We start from the raw sequence: 17,538 nt of genomic DNA on the forward strand, positions 1-17,538 counted from the left end.
GCTCAGTTTGTGTTTTTGATATGGTGCTCAGTTTTTGTTTTTATACAGTGCTCAGTTTGTGTGTTTTTTCCTTGCTGCTTAATGTAATCCATTCACTGCAGCTGGGACCTAAATATACGTCCCAGCTGCAATGGAAGGGTTAAAGGAAGATGAGTTGCATATTTTCTTTTGGTAATATGTGTGTGTATTCAATTTAGTACTAATGCAAGCAGTCACAAAGAATAAGTGCTCCATATAAAGTTTCTCTATTTAAAATTAACTCACAAAAGTTAGGTTTTGTATACAAGATCTTTACCCTGAAGGTGATGTCATACACATGAATAATTCTGTCAGAGTTCCAATACTATAAAACTTAACACTAAACCACTGCTGAAAAAAATAAGTATGATTTGAGCCATTTTCGTCAACCAGATTTAATAACTGCTTCTGTTTCTAAACTTAATATTAACACTCCAACATTCAAAATTTAAAAATATATCTACTGTACATTTTAACTACATCTTTTGGTATTGCTAAGAATCAAACCTCTGCCCACTTCTTCTTACATGCCTTACAATCCATTCAGTTAAATTTTTGTAATTTCATACTTACATTCTTCACTTAATAATATAATGTGCTCTATCCTATGGCATAGACCTCTTACCATTAACAGAATAGTACTACTTTTAACTGACTGCTGCCCATCACTTATTAAATCTATATGTTCACATTTTCTCCCACAGTCCCTTAATGTAGAGATGGCAAGGGTTATATAGAAAAGGTGTAAGCCATTTTGAATTTATTTTAATATTTAAGTATAGGTATTGCTGATTTATGTTAATTAATTAATTAATTCAAATTTTATCACCCAAGGACTACAGTTTCAAACAACATTATCAACCCTCAACCAAGCTACATGAAAGTCAATGACAGGGTATGTCACCCACAGAATAAAAAAATTTAATGAACACTCACTTGAAAATTTTTTTAACAATTTATTATCCACTCCCAATAATTTATTTCTCTAAACAATTTTTAAACAATTTTTTTGTCAAGGTAGGTTGATAAATTAATACCTTTTGTATATGAGATCTTTACCCTGAAGATATCTGTTTCAAATTTTTTTGTTTTTTTTTACATCACTTTTGTCTTATCCTCTAATGTTTTAGTGATTTTCATGACAAAAATACATGTCCCTTTAACTGAATTAAATGTGTTTTTTACACCTATAATTTCATTTGTTGAGATTAAAAAAATTGGATTTAGAATGGTGGATTATACCTTTTGTTACCCCTTCCACTTGGGCTTCGACTTCGAGAGCAACTTCTGCTTCGAGCTTTAGCACCTGATCTCCTTGTGTCTCTGTTTTCATTATCTGAGGCCTATTCACAAATTTATTCAATCTTAATAAAAATAAAACTTTTTCAATTTAATAAAAAGCATTTAACTAAGTTTATATATTTTAAAATAACAATAACATTTAAATTAACTTGTAAGGTAAAGATGCAGGAAAATTACTTGGCCTCATCATTTAAAGTAGTTATTTTGTTTTTAAAAATAACTAATTTCTCTCTACCCAATCAGAAAAAAATTTAAGCTGTTTGGCCCAAAATACATGTCATTTCAACAGTATGTCAAACAAGATTATAAAATTTCACTGTCTCAGTACAAAAATATTCTAACTGAATACAAGTTTCAAATGAAAAGTGAAAAAATATCCAAAACTATATACTTTCTCCTATTAAACCCAATTATTTTTACCAAATATGACAAGTATAACAAATGTTTCTGGCCACTACATGGCAACACTGGTCACACCTGTGAGAGAACAGGTAAGTAAGTACTATTCCTTAGTAAGAGAGACTACCTTATACTTTGCAGCAATTTACACTTTATAAAACTTAACTGCTATTAAATGAAAAAAAACAAAAAACTTCAAGTACGTGAAATTTGCACTTACTCCTTCTGATTTGGGCTTTTTCAGATCAGGTTTTGGTGGGATGGCAGGTGTTACAGCAGGAGTAGGCTGTGGAGTAGGAATGGTCATAATTGATTTGGTGTTAGAAGTAGTACCATTTAATGTTGTTGTTTGCACAACAGTAGTACTGGCACTAATAGCAACTGTTGTTTGTACAATAGTAGTGCTTGTACTAGTAGCAACTGTCGTGACTGGTTGAACTGTAACAGGCCGAACAACAGGGACTCCAACTAGCTGTTGATGTTTTAAATAGGACTTGTTACTGAGAGTGCCGAACAACAGGTCCACAAAAGACTTTGTTTCTGTAACATATAAAGATCGTGTAATGGTTTTATGTTAGAAACAGCATAAGCTTAAACACAGCACAAACAATGGCCTAATTTCAGCATTTCCTTAAAATAGTTCGTTATCAAATTAATAAATTATAAGTTTATCCAAAATGATTATCATGTGAGATATTAAACATAAAAAATAAATGAAAATAAAATAACCAACTTCGTATTAATCCTATAAGAACAAAGGTGGTCAAGTTGACCAACCTTGACATTGTGAAACTAAACAAACTACATACTGTAATTCTGAATTTACTAAGTCTATTTCAAAACATTTGGCAAATTTTTAGTAAACATTAAAAGTATGTTGACCACAATCTATGAAAGAGTTGTCCATGGATTTCTGAACACTATACTGAGTCAGTCTGAGTGAATGGTAATTTTCATGTAAAGAACAAAAATATTTATTTTCATCTACAAGTTTTCATATTTCATTTAAATAACCTCTAGAACCACCTAAAAGAATATTAAAAAACTATTTTTCAGATATATACTTCTTTGTGCACCACTAAGAGCTATTACTTCACAGTAACTGCTGTGTAATTTCCAGCACATGCCACAAGACTTATACTCCAACATCTACATGTATTATGCCAACCTATGACAATCATCATAATGCTGTAGTGCTCCACCAATAAAAGGATGACACAATTTCCATGTGCAATAATTCTCGTGAGCACTAGCATATGATCGTAGGGTCATTCTTAATAAAGCAAATAAAATGCACCTGAAGTGAGGAGGAAGGATAAGTATCTAATTGAAATACATTTTCAAGTGAGGATAATATTACCATCAGAAACTTTACTTACCTCTCTGCACCAATGAGAACTAGAATCCCACATTGAAAATGGTGCAGAGACCAGTGTGATAAATTACAAAGATAAGCTGTTTATTAAAATAGCGATAGAAAGGCCCTTATACTGTGAAATTAAAGCAAGGGAGATCGGGAATATCCAGTGCTGGTGATTATGTATCACCAAGGTGGGTGGAATGTTAGAATGTGTAGATGTGTAGGCCTAACCACTTACCTGCGGGAAGGCACCACTACCATAAGAAATTGTCCACATCAACATCCCTAGGGACTTGGGAGGTAAGGGTTCTCCCATACTAGACAAACTGAAAAGAAATGGGGAATACATGTAGGGAAGAACACCACACAGTGTGTATGAACTACTATCATCATACACAATCATTTGGAAATTGGGTCTCAAATGAAAAAGACAGGGCAACAGGTTACTATGTTAAAAAAAAAGCAGGTACCTGGTGCTGTCTGTTGTTTTGTATAGAAACAGCCAGGTCAATGAAATAGATATACTGGGCAGGTGGATATAATACTTTCTGTACTCCCCTGCTTGATGGGAAAGTATTCCCTATGAGGCAACATCAGCCACTTGGTGGGATCCAATAACACTAAACATTATTAACATAGTTTAGTTCCACATGTTATGTAAATATTTTTTTTGTTTCTTCCTCCCTCATGATGTGTTTTGGCAAAGTCCAATTACCAGACTGACAGACTGAAAAACTCCTCCAATGGTCAGCATCAAAAGGAAGCAAGAGAGGCTTGGATATAGCAAGTTTTATGAGAACTGCCATTAAAAAGCATTCAGTCAAACTCATCCAAAGAAAAATATGCCAGTTGGATGGAAAGGGAAAAGTTCCTAGAAGAGGAGGTAAGACATAAGTGTTCATGAAAGGGAACAGTTAGAACAGGATACAAAGAAAATCTCTAACTGGGCATAAAAGATGATTGGAGACAAACCAACCATTCCTCATGAGGTGGTGAAGGCATGAATGTTCAAATGATGAAGATCACAAGTAAGTGGAAAGAGAAAACAGGAGACAGAAAGGGAATAGTGCTGATACTATGTGGATAATGCCACTCAGTAACTGGAAATCAGTAAAACAGATGTATCTTTGACAAAAAACTAGGTAAGCAGCGTGGAGGAAAGAATGTCTTGATCATGCACTGGTGCTCATGGGGATTACTGTGCATGGATGTTGTGTCACGCTCCTACTGGTGGAGGACTACAGCATTATGACAATTAAATCATAGGCTGGCACAATACATGTAGGGGCAGAAATTTACTTAAGGCTTGTGACACGTGCAGGAAATTACACAGCCATTACACATGAGGTAATAGTTCTTACAACAGTGGTGTAGAAAGGTAAGTAATGTTTCTGAAACCATTTTCCTCTGTATTCACTGCATTACTGATCATAAAGTTCCAAATTAATTATTTATGAGCTGCAACTGTTAACCTTTTCACATGTTTTCTTTTAATTTTATGGTTTTATTGCTGAACTTTGTACCCACTGGAGTAGTAACTCCCACATAAAAAACAATTGCAGTGAGAGCCCATTAGCTGTTTCCCATAAAGTTGACGTACATGACACATGATGCAAGTATCATGTTTCACATCTCACTGAAGCTAATGCCATTTGAGACATTTTATTTTACTGAAGTTTTGTTAGGCTAAGCTGAGAAATTGGTAATTCTTACATTTTAATTGTTGAAAAAATATATAACAATAATAAACTGGCAAACAACAATTTATAAGCATAACAAAGAGGTTTTGGTTTGGAGGAACATACTACATGTTTCAACAGAAGAGTTAGTATATTCCCCCAAAACTAAACCACTTCCTTATGATCATAAATTGCTGTTTGCCAATTTGTTATTATATTAGCATAATGTGTTTCATACTCAAATATATAATGATTAAAAATATACATAAAAAACAAAGATTTATAGCCCTCTACTTACTCAAGCAATTTGTACTTGAGTAAAAACATTTGTTTTTTTCCCCTAAACCATGACAAGGCTTATAAATTTGTGTATTGCAAAAAAAAAAAAAACATTCATGTAGTTTTCAAGTATTCATTTTAGAACATCAAATATATATATCAGTCACAGGAATAGAATGTCCGAAAACTACTACAGCTTAACCAGCTTCCTATACAAGCTATAAATTGGTTTAAAAAATTCTATTACTGTTTGGAGCAGGAAAACTGAATGTAGAATTGTAAGACTTATGTAGGGGAGTATGTGCTGGTTATGAACATTGCCATCAGCCTTGCAAAGTTGATTAGTGAACAATCATGGAAGTCCAAGAGGGGTGGCTTCTCCTGTGTGTTTGACAAAGTTATTGATATTTCACCAAATATACAAGGTTGAAATTTGAGAATCTTCTTGTAAACATGAAAAGTTTCTGCTGTTTAGATTGCATTGGTTCCCAACCTTTTGTGGCCCTCACACCCCTTCCCAAAAAAGTGTGCATTAGACATTTCCTCTTGGCAACACTTGGGGAAAAACATACCTTGTATAGGCCTCTTTCGTTCGCCACCTGGACCCTTAAAAGACTTACTGAGAAACTTAATAAAGCCAAGCTCCAAGATAGGTTCAAACATAACAATATAAATAAGCACATAAACACAAGGTGCAGAATGTCATAAATGACTTATATTAGAAGTTTGAAAATAAAAATCAAGATAAGCAGAGTTCTTCAAACATTAGACCAACACACATACATGTACACACTAAAGAAATTCAAATTACTTATAAATTCACTCACTGATTCTCAAAACATGGCCTCCTGACAATATAAAAACACTTAAATAATGGACTTAATGGCCATTTCCAGAACCTGAAGAATGTGTACCACATAAAGGACTAAACTTAGCCCTTAGATATAACAAAATACCCACTGCAAATATAGCTACAATCACAGAAGACACAATTTACAGTCCAGAGAAAGAACAAGAATTCAGAAAAAAACTAAACTGAGCAGTTTAAAAAGCTAGGAAATGTAAATTAACCATGATATGATCCTTTCAGAAATAAATTGAAAAAACAACACTATAACAACTCTTACATAAATCTTACATTCTAAGAGTAAATGTGAACAAGTGCAGCTTGGTATATATCCTGAAAATAGTGTCTATTATGCATAGGTTCCATCACCAAAGAAGCTGGTGGAAACACATGAGATTAAGACTGTAGAGTCTGATGAAATACACTTGTGCACTAGAATTAACGGTGACTTTCCCCACTATATGTATTTGTGCAATTCACTGTTTCCGAGTTCCTTCTTGCTGGTATTAAGTAGTTTTTTACAAAGCAGAAACTTGCATATTCCACAAGCCAAACTAGCACATAACTTCTGCAGTAGCGTCATCTCTAAGATGCAAAAGCAAGAGCCAAGACAAAAGATAGAAACTTTTCATTTGTAACAGATAATACTTAGAACAAGACAGAATCCTACCTCACTTACCTAAAGCCAGTGAAGAGTCAGCAATACCAGACCAATACACTGCAAGTCTGAGCAAAGTTCTGGAAACTTCTGTATCTGAAAACTCAACCTCACATTCATATATTTTCACCTGCAAGTATCAATCCATGCCTAGTCTTGCATTAACTGTACTGGTCACCACATATTTGGAAACAAGCATGCTACTGCATCCTCCCAGATTGGTGGTGAAACCCAACCTCGATTCCTCTATTACAACTTTATTGCAGCTGTGAGAGAAACTGCTTGACTTCAGCCCTCACGTTGTAGCTTAAAAGTTACTCAAAAAAGAAACTGCTGTCTCTCCTATTCCATGACAGAATTCAGACAATTCCTCCCTCAACTTTCTACCAATCTGCAATCATCTTTACTCTGGGGTGTAATCATACTCAATTGAAGGGGTGGTGCAAGGGTTTGTAAAAGTTAGAAAAGGGTAATAGTTAATATCATCTTGAATAGGAATAATGAAAATGTTTAATGGTGTAGGTAATCTAGGATTGTGGGATACTACACAAAGACTATGATCTGTCCTAAAACTTTAGCATCAGTGCACACATGTTTTTAATGTTTTCAAAGGCCCTTATGTGGTATGTGGATTAAACAGCAAGGCCACAGATCTCCTAAGTTAAGATATTGTTATTTTTTATCTGTTCACTAAAGGGAGGGAAATCATTCAACAAATAGCAGGTATAATACAACTGAAAGTGTGAAGTGTATTCAGAAGGATATTGTTGTCTTTCTTATTCTTAGCACAGCATGCTGATCAATATACCAAAGGCAGCCTGGGTTTCAAGTGAACAATGCATTATACACCCATCAAAAACACTCAGGAACAAATACAACAGAAATTGTCCTTTTCAGGACTTCCTTGAAGATGACAGCAGATTACCAGCTGAAACATTGGATAAAACTAGGTGATTGTACAGGCTACTTGCCATTGCAGCATTTGGTATATGATCACTGCAGCCTTATTGTACTTATTCATGATGATCAATTAAAAACTTGTTGAACAATGTTAATGTTTCTATTAAGGATATATTTAGCATAGATAGAAAAGCACAAGTCAATAAGTTAACATGTTTGTATTAAAATGTGAAAAACAACTATTTTGTAAAATAATTCAATTACCACAATGTAGTTAACACAGTACATGTTTTTTTTTTAGTTGGTAAAGTATTAAATCACCTATAATTATATAAAACCCAGTAATAAGTGTTTTAATATCAACATGTACACAATAAAACTGTATTAATTTCAGGAAAATACTGAACTAATAGATATAATCTCTACATAAAATACACATTTAAAGCAATACAGTTTTCTTACAGAACCAAGAATGGTAGAAGGTATAAATTACCACTATGAGTAAATACTTCTACTGATATTACCATTTTTCAAATCATTGGTAAATTTTACATCACAACGGGCATCCTTGACTGCGCATGTCACAAGGTTTTAGTGACTTACATTCAAAATTTCATTAATCTATTTTTTGTTCAAGTTATACCAATTATTTTAGCATAAAATCTTGGCTAATAATCCATATTTTAATAGTATACAAGTTTTAAGTTCTCAATTTTTTAAGGCAATATTTAAAAAATCCTGAATTTCCCCTAGTGTGAGAAATGACATATTTTCCCTAGGCATCTCCTCTTCTGTATTTTATCCACCACCCCTCCAATAAGTACAAAATTCCACATAAATTACTCACAATAAATCATCATTACTCAGACAAACCATAATTTTATAGCCTTCAATTTTGTTTGGTTACAGAGCCATCAAATATAAAATCAGACCCCTCTTGCCATACCCACCTGTCACATCTTCTCCATCAAGATTTGCTAATAGTTCTCATTCTTAAGTTTAATTATATATAATCTATAACCAATAGTAAGCCAAGGTTTTCATCTATCAAATGACGTGTTATATTACATTGTTTTCTCAATGGAGAAATGTCAATTTCACTGGTAGCACAAGCTTCTTTCCAACAGGAAAGATAACAACTAGCTTGGATGATTTTGTAACAGTTCTTGTCAAATAGTTAAAAAGCCAGAAAAACTGTGATAGTCACTGTCTACTTTTTCTAAGTTATCATTCTATGTTCTTTGAAGCATTATTTAATTAAATAAAAACTATTTTGTGTATTACTACCATTAATATAAAAAAAATAGATTTACATAACATCGAAAATCGACAGCAAGAAAAAATAAGAATCAGGTAAGTATTTTATTTTTTGTTTTTCAAGTTTATTCTTTATTGATTATTATAAAAGTAACTAAAATGTAAAAATAGGGATCTCTTTAGGTTAGTTAAGGTTAGATTAGGTAAAATAAATAATAATACAATAAAATGTTTCACGAGGCATGCAAGTGAGTAGCTCGTGGGTAACATAATTCAATAGCAAAATGTTACCTCCACTGTTCCAAAAGTGAGTTACAACTTATAATAGCACAAATAGTTATTAGACATGGTTCAAAGGGCAATAAAACAATAAAATTAAATTATAAATAGATGTATATTGTTATGAATTTAGAGCTATTTAGGATAAATGAATGTGGTTTCATGTTACAATGTGAAGTCATTCTAGAAAGAAAACAAAGGTAATTTACATTTCTTTCAATTCTTTTTTTTTTCTTTGGTGGTTACAAGGTTGGTCAAATTGACCAATGTTGTATAGAGTTATGGTTGAGAAAATAATAGATAAAATATAAAGTTTTACTGAAAATAAACATTTGAAATGTATTTAGGAGGTTTTAGAGATTACATAAATCAAACTGAGATTTTTGAGATGAAGAAAAGTATTTTAACCTTAATATGAAAATCACTTTGCACAGACTATTCAAAACAAATACCTGATGTATTTGCAGTAATTTTTTTTTTGGTTTATTTAAAATACTTCACAAAAAATATGATTTTTTTATGTGAAAGACTTATAATGATTACCAAAAGACTGCCAAATTTTGCAAAGATATACATACTATATTAAAAGTTAGTAGTATCAAATCTATAAAGACATTATACAAGTACAAAGAGGTTACATGGTCAGTTAAATCCACGGAGCCCGTGTTGAGAGAGTTAATTGAGTTTGAAGGATTATTACTACTTTAACAATTAAAAGATCAAAAGCCATATTACAAGGTTTCCAGTAATTAATCTGTATTTTCAAATTTATAAAACCAAATAAAGTATTTAAGTTAAAAGAAATTTATAACAAAAGCTACTGTCACTAAAAATTTAGGTATTTTATATTATATCACAGGTTCACAAACTTTCTCAGCACAAGACCATTCCACATTGTGACTGTTGGATATACAAGACTGTTTAGTTTCAGAGTTACTATTTAGTTTATTCAGTGATTTAATATTTAATGATTATTTAGTTTTCATAACAAGAGCATTAAAAGTTAATTATTTTAAAAGTAATAGTTATCACAAGTTTTGTTACGTAACTCTGTACAAGTCGTACATTGTGTATCCAGTTTAATTGTTGTACTATGCTATTGTAATATTGTTGATGTCATCTTACTCGAAACTTCTAAGTTTTTTTTAGTTTTGTGTAATATTGTTGTTACTCCACAGCTATATATTTCTAGGTTTTCCTGTCACCTGTTATAAATACATACAAATACAGAAGTAAAGTAATTTAGTGAAAGTGACAGTAAAAGTGAAGTTAGACTGTGTGCGAGTTTAGCCATAACATGCAATTTTTAAAGTGAGTTTCACAGCCTTATATTGTAATAACAGAGATAGAGGTAACCAACAGTTATAGTGGTGATTTTAAAGTGAGTATCACAACCTTTTATTGTAATACAGAGTAGAGGGAAATTCTTTGTCTTGTCAAAGGATGTTCTAAAGTAATTAAACCTGCCTATGTGGACACTTGACAAGAATTATAATTATTTAAAGCTCTGGATACAACTGTGATAACCAATAATGTAATACATTTTTGTACATATGTTTGACTTGGTTTTAACATATCATTTTAAAACAAGTGTATTGTGTGCTGTCTGTTTATTGTTGAAATTGATCACCAAAAAGACACAGACACCCACTGTAAAGAATCCGTCCCAATAAAACTGACACTGACAGATGTCCCATATCAAATGAATCTATAGATACTGAGTACTTTAACAGCTCCCCACACCCCAACATTTTCCTGTAGCTCCTTTCCAGCAGTTATACTGACAAAAATAAATACTTCTCTAAAGAGCAAAAAACAAAATGGATGGCTGTGTTGAAGAAAAACCTTGCTTGAACCCATCTGACAAATTAAAAACACTATATACTCTACACTTGAGAATTTAACACTTAAATCTGCAAGCACATAAAACTTAGAACTTATATTCATTATTAGCCTTACCTTTTTGAAGAAACACTTCCAATTGATCCAAACAATTGTCTTTCAGCTCTTTCTCTGGTTTATCTTTTTTAATAAGTGCCATCACATATTTTGAAAGAGCACGTGGGTCAGCCTCACAACTACAGTGTATAACAAAAAAGTCATTATACACAATTTCATAGATAATATTATGTTTCATACATATTTATAGCATGAAAGCGGAAGCATAGATGTAAACAGGTTACAACGAAATGTTACCTTTAGAGTATGAAAAAAAAAAAGTAAAAAACATGTCAAACAACAATGCCATTTCAATGAGAAGAAACTCACAAGTATCATTACAAAGAATATAGCCATTGAAAAATGGTATTAAGAGGAGATATGAATGACACACACACACACACAAACAGTCACTAAAAGGTTTAAAATTACCATGTAAATATCAATATCATGACTTAAGGATCAAATTACATATCAAAGTGGCCAATCTTTCTAAATTAATTATGAACTTAAAATAAATTTAATTCAACTATGGGTCAATGAACTTATTACATAGGGTTAGTCTATGGCATTAGACAAGCTCCATAACTGGTTGTCCCTGGATATTTGTTTTTACTTGGCTGGGGGTGTTTTATTAAAAGTGCTTCTTTAATTTTTTGCATGGCAGTATTCTTTTACAAATTTAAGACATTGATACTAGTAGTCATGTTGAAATACTGCCATGTATGGAAATGTTCAAAACATGTAATGGACTGCATCCTTGTTTCTGAAGTCTGGTGGTTATGTTTTTTCCTGTTTCTCCAATATAAGAGCACCGTGATATATATTCTTCATCCGACAAAATTTTTTACTGGTGGGTCATGATAGTATTTTTTTTATTTCAAAGAAACCTACACTTAGATTACAACAAAGAATGAAAGAAAATTTTGTTTCTATTTCAAAGTTAATATTCTTTTATATGTTGGTTCCACAATAGCAGAGAGCAAAAAAATAGTGTTTTCAAAATAAATTTCCAATTTTAATAGACATAGGAATTATTCAAGGTCTTCAAAACAATTCCCAAAGATATAATAACTGTTTAATATGACTAAATCTCTCAAATAAATGTCACTATTCCAGTTCAAGACTTTTGTCTATGTCACAGATGGATTTTAGAACATTTATAATTGATTATACCAATGCTTAGTTTTAATTCCTATCATGAGCATAGAGCCAATTAGGGGTGGGGGTGGGTGCAGGAGAGCTTTTTGGCACAGGCCTCAAGCTCATAGGGAGTCTGAAATTTAGACACGGAATGGATGTGGGAACTGGATGACAAGTCCCTCTGAAAGACCTGAAGAACCCAATGATCAGTAGTGAATTCCTGTCAGAAGAAAACAAAATGAGTTAAATGAGCCCCCACTGGATCAGAGCCCACAGTACAGTCACTGGTACCGAGACCTGTGTCGATAAACACAAACTGTGGAAAACCTAGTGGGAGGAACAGGTAAAGGTCAAGAGGGTGTCAGACATGGAACAGAAGATTGCAAGGGCCAAGGGCGAGACAAATGAGCAATCAAAAATGAAAAGTCGAATCTTGCCTCACAAATTCCACACATGATTCCAAAGTTTCAGGAATATTCCCAAAAATTAACCACTGGAGAAAATGAGCCATCTGCAAATTTCCTGGGGTAAGACAGCATCTCTCCCCAGATGATCCCAATAGCACAGAAATCACGTAAGAAAAAATAGAGCCAAGATGGACAATCGTGTCAACATAGAGATAGGGAAGGAGAAGGTATGCTCTAAAATCCCTCATAAGATCAGTGAAGTGCCTCAGAAAAGATGTGCATGGTGTACAAGTACTGCAGAAAGTCATAAAGGTAAGACAAAGGCAGGAAAACTAGGCCTGGGTAAATGGACGTGGTTGTCAGGGTTAGCCTCCCATATTGGCAGTAGTTATTCTATCTACTGAGAATCAAGAAAAGGGTAATCTGCCTGATGGTAAACTAATGCAAATTGATCTGTAGCCTGTGGAGGGTGAGAAAGGTTAGCACAAGCTCGCAACTGAAAAAACAAAATGCATGAACCCTGACATCAGGAGGGAAAACAATATACTGGGAGGAAGGGGTGTTATATAATAAGGAAGAAACAGGATTATAAGAAAACTGGAAAATGGATAAAACAGAAAAAACTTGAGAAAACATGTATAAAAAACTGAATTAAGTCTAACTGATTCTGCAGGGAAGGCATGGCATAATCGGGAGGAGGAAAAAGGATGACAAAATCCTGGTCATCACAAACAGGTTTGGCAGATTCAGGAGGAAGCTGAGCACTATCAGAAGAAGAAGGTTGACTCAGATAACGTTCAATCTTCTGACAAATTAAACAAAATATTCCTCAGTCAAGTTCACCCAAACTGCAGCCTATGTAATTGTGCTGATAGCAGGTGAGTTCTCCCAAACTGAAGCCGAGGTGGTATTACTGTATTTTTTGGGTTTAATGACCCAACTTTTACTGATGACCCTTGAACAGGCAAAACTTCAATCCACAGAAGAAAATATGATGAATCAAAAAGTATAATAATAAGACCTCTATGCCACAGGTTATATTTTTATAGAAGTTTTGTTTGAGCAAATCCACATCTTCTGTGTCCAATGTGGGGAATCAAACCCTGGATTTTAGTGCTTTAAGTCCAAATATATACACATGTCCCACCGAGGGACAATATTTTCAATTTTACCTTTAATAAAGTGTAGGCTATGCTATGCAGAGTTGTCACAAAGGCACATTGAGAACAACTTAAACCATATCAAAATGAAGCATTCTGTTGGATCTTGTGCAGAAGCCCATTGGAGATGCAGACAAATAAGTATGCTAGACTAGTAGCACATGTATACTATTTCTTTAATAATATGATTAATGCTTGCTGTCTAATTAAAACAGACCATACCTAGTAGAGATATATATGTAACATACAACATTTCTCTAAATTCTTTAAATATATAAAAACTGAAGTAACACAAAAAACAGTCGCACCTGAGATATCTAAAGTAAGAGCACTCTCTTAACTTTGTGGTTTTAAGTTTTAATGTTGACTACATAATTCTGGGGTGTGCCTTAAATCTATAGCTACAAGTTATTTAAATGCTTTGTAACAAATTACAGAAAATTAATAATCATAATTCATATTCATTAGGCAAATGAAAACTCAACCAAAGTAAAACCTATTATCTTTGATATTCTTCAATTAGTCTAAATTTAAGATAAAAAAAAAACATACAAATTAGAGTAACATGAATTTATTTTGTAAAATAAAGCTTTTTGATAGTTATATAATTTTATCTTACAAAAAATGTGAAAAACCATATGGAAAGAAATGAGAACAAAACTAGAAAGTGTACTCAGATAATATAGTTAATATTTTCATTATCTGAAAATGTATTTCAGATAGATACTTATCTCTCTGTACTACTAAAAGTTATTACCTCATGTGCAACTGCCACAGAATTTCCTGAACATGCTACAAACCTTGAACACACCCCCATCCCTACATGTGTCTACAAGTAATGCACCAGCCTATGAACGTACTTGTCATAAAGCTGTAGCTCTCCACAATAGAAGGGTGATTCAACATCCTTGTGCAGTAATTCCCATGAACACTCATTTTTGATGAAGTAAATGAAATGCACTAGAAGCGTGGAGGAACAGTAGGAGATGGTGCAAGGAGGTAAGTATCTATCTGAAATATATTTTCAGGTAAATTAAATGTAACTTACATCTTTGCATCACAAAGCACTAGACTCCCATAGTGATGGAGAGGGTTGTGCTTACCAATTACAAAGATGAGCTTCTTTCTGACATAGCAACAGAAAGGGAAAGCACAAGGGGTGTGACTTCTATTAAACTGAGGTCACCTAGTGGAGTATCACCCAGTGGTAAATTGCATCCCTCTCAAGCAAGAAGTACCCTTTACACAATAGTTTTCATTATAATCTAGTGGTGGTGATGGTAATGTTTCATCAAAGTGAGTGAAACATTAACGTGTGTAATGTGGCTTGGGCTTTAAGTCATAACATCTTGGTCAAATACTTGAATAAGATGGATACTATAACAGCAAGTGAAGGGAAGAGAAGCCCTCACCTGCATCCCAAGGCAAATCAAAGTCCCATCTGGCTGGACATATAAAACCAGGAATTGAAAGACATTGTAATGGATTGTACTGCACTACATATTCAGCTAACACCCCAACTGTACATCTCAAATGAGGTGTGGGCTTAACCAGTTTATTACAAGGGGAAAGCACAACTTGCAGAGAAAACTTTCCACATAAACATCTCAAGTTGCTTGGAGCTTGAGGAAGTATAGGTTCTCCCATGCTTCACCAAAAGAATGGGAGGATGGAAAATATCCATAGGTGAGAACACCAGAGTGTACATGAACTGTCATCAAGCATGAGCTAGTTGTAAACCTAGGAGTACACCTAGTGCTGTCTGTTTTTTGTTTGTTTGTTGAATATGTACAAAAGGAATGACACATACATGGTTGTGTCATGAAGATCAAATAGATCAGCAAAGGGGATAGAAAAAATAAAATAAAAAGACAAAACTTGCCACACAAGAACCTCTGGATAGACTATAGAATAGCAATAGGAGGGAGGCAAAATATAGAGGCACATGAAACTGTCCAGTGATGTTAGTAATGGGAGATGAATGTGTTAGAAATCCACATACCAACCTGTAGGATCTCTATCACAGATCAGCATCAAAAGGAGGCAAGAGAGGCTGTGATATGCCTAATCTTATGGGAGGTGATGTTATAAAGCAGTAAGTTAAACTCATCCAAAAATATGAATGTGCCAGATGAATAAACTGATGGACCAAACTAGCTAAAGTGGAAGGGGATAAGTTTCTAGAGGAGGAGATTAGCCATGGTAAAAACAGGAAATGATGATGTTCACAAAAGGGAGTAGTCTCAGTGGGATAGAAATAGACAGTCTTAAAGGAACATGAAAAAAAAACTATCTGGAATGGAATGATTGCAATAACAAGAAAACAGAACGGAGATTGAAGAAAAACAAATAATCATTCTCCTGAACAGTCCACTTCTTCACATAAAAGGAGTCATCAGGAAATAAATCAACAGGTCCTTATGATACAGGAGTTGGAAGGAGGCAATGGCATGAATTTTGGAAAGAAGATAACCACAAGTAAATAGAAGGAGAAAACAGCTGAAAGAATGGGAAATATGCAAGGCAAAAGATAAATGTGTGGATAACACTGCTTAGTAACCAGTAATCATTGAAATGGATGGGGCTATGGTTTTCCTTCCTATCTGTCATGGTGGCTTGATTGCTCCAACTTGGTATTCCACACTACCCAACTTGCTTTTTATGCCAATGTCTTCCTTTCTGGTTATGGTAGTTTTTGATACCTTTACTCTCTCCAGTATCTGGTTTCCAATGGAGCAATCCCAGCTTATCAACGTTCTGGATATGTCTGCAACTTTTCAGGCTTATCAAAATTTTCTGTTGCAGTTGTCGGTCACCTCATGATTATCCATTCTGACACTTCTATGGTCATTTCTTATATTACCCACCAGAGTGGTACCCACTTTTGGTACCTATATTTTATCTGGTTTTTGAAAATTAATGGAAAGGCACAAGGACATATAAGGGGTAATAGAACATGTGCTACAGATCCTTGAGAACTCATTGAAGGGGACTCGTGTGTAGAGAAAATCCAGAGGTCCCAAAGGTGAGAAGAGAAGGAGAGTGAAGAGCCTTCAATGCCTAGAACTCCATGCCATGAAGATGCAAGAGAGATGGTTGAGTCTGCACTATATGAGAGAACTCCCAAGAAGGTGTTGAAGATGTAGGAGTTTTGAGAGAAGAGGATAGGTGAGAGGATGAGGAGCAAGAGGAGATGGACTACACAATGCAGATTCCAAAGCCAAGAATTAGCTCCAAAGTAGAGTTACTGCTAAGTATCTCAATGGCCCACCCTGTGGGATGCGAAACAGTGAGGAGATGTGAGAAGACATGGAACAGGTGAGGGGTAGCTAAAGTGAGCTAAGAGAATAACTAATGAACAATGGTTTAATGAAAGATAAAATGCTTCTGGTTGCCATTGTTGAACAGAATGTTTGAAGAGGAATGATTTGGCCTCAAGACTTTTTTGTTTTGCAATTATTGCTTGAAGTTACACAAATAATAAATGTAGTGAACAGTGAAAATAAAGTTGCAATCAGGTGAAGAAATGAAAGTGCAATGAGGACAAACATAATGCAGTACTAAATAAAGAGAGGCAATAGATCAAAGAGACTAGAAACTCAAAAAGCACAGGAAAAAACACATTTGAACACAGGTAGTTCAGAAGAAAGAATGAGCCCATAATCATGTATTATTGCTCAAGGGATTTATTGTGTATGGAGGTTGTTTCATCCTCCTATAGTTGAATGGCTGCAACATTCTAATAATTATCTTAGGCTCACACAATACATATAGATACATGTTGGGGTGGAAGTTTGTTCCAGCTTGTCGCATGTGCAGGAAATTTTATAGCAGTTGCTTGTTAAGTAATAGCTCTTAGGAGTGCAGAGAGGTAAGTATCTACCTGAAATACATTTTCAGGTAAGGAAAATG

The 17,538-nt window shown here is 34.0% G+C and overlaps 1 protein-coding gene across 2 annotated transcripts in view; it reads right to left on the minus strand.

Moving 5' to 3' along the window:
* LOC106469898 (RNA-binding protein 26-like) overlaps positions 1–17,538 on the minus strand; it is a 95,622-nt gene that overhangs the window by 70,365 nt on the left and 7,719 nt on the right. For both annotated transcript variants that reach the window (XM_022398476.1, XM_022398475.1), the window contains exons 2-4: positions 10,938–11,056; positions 1,940–2,259; positions 1,261–1,361 (exon numbers count right to left, since the gene is read on the minus strand). In XM_022398476.1, the coding sequence (XP_022254184.1) occupies positions 1,261–1,361; positions 1,940–2,259; positions 10,938–11,056 (540 nt within the window). The remainder of the gene's footprint in view (positions 1–1,260; positions 1,362–1,939; positions 2,260–10,937; positions 11,057–17,538) is intronic.

Source organism: Limulus polyphemus, unplaced genomic scaffold, assembly GCF_000517525.1.
Source record: "Limulus polyphemus unplaced genomic scaffold, Limulus_polyphemus-2.1.2 Scaffold3715, whole genome shotgun sequence".
Lineage (NCBI taxonomy): Eukaryota > Metazoa > Arthropoda > Merostomata > Xiphosura > Limulidae > Limulus > Limulus polyphemus.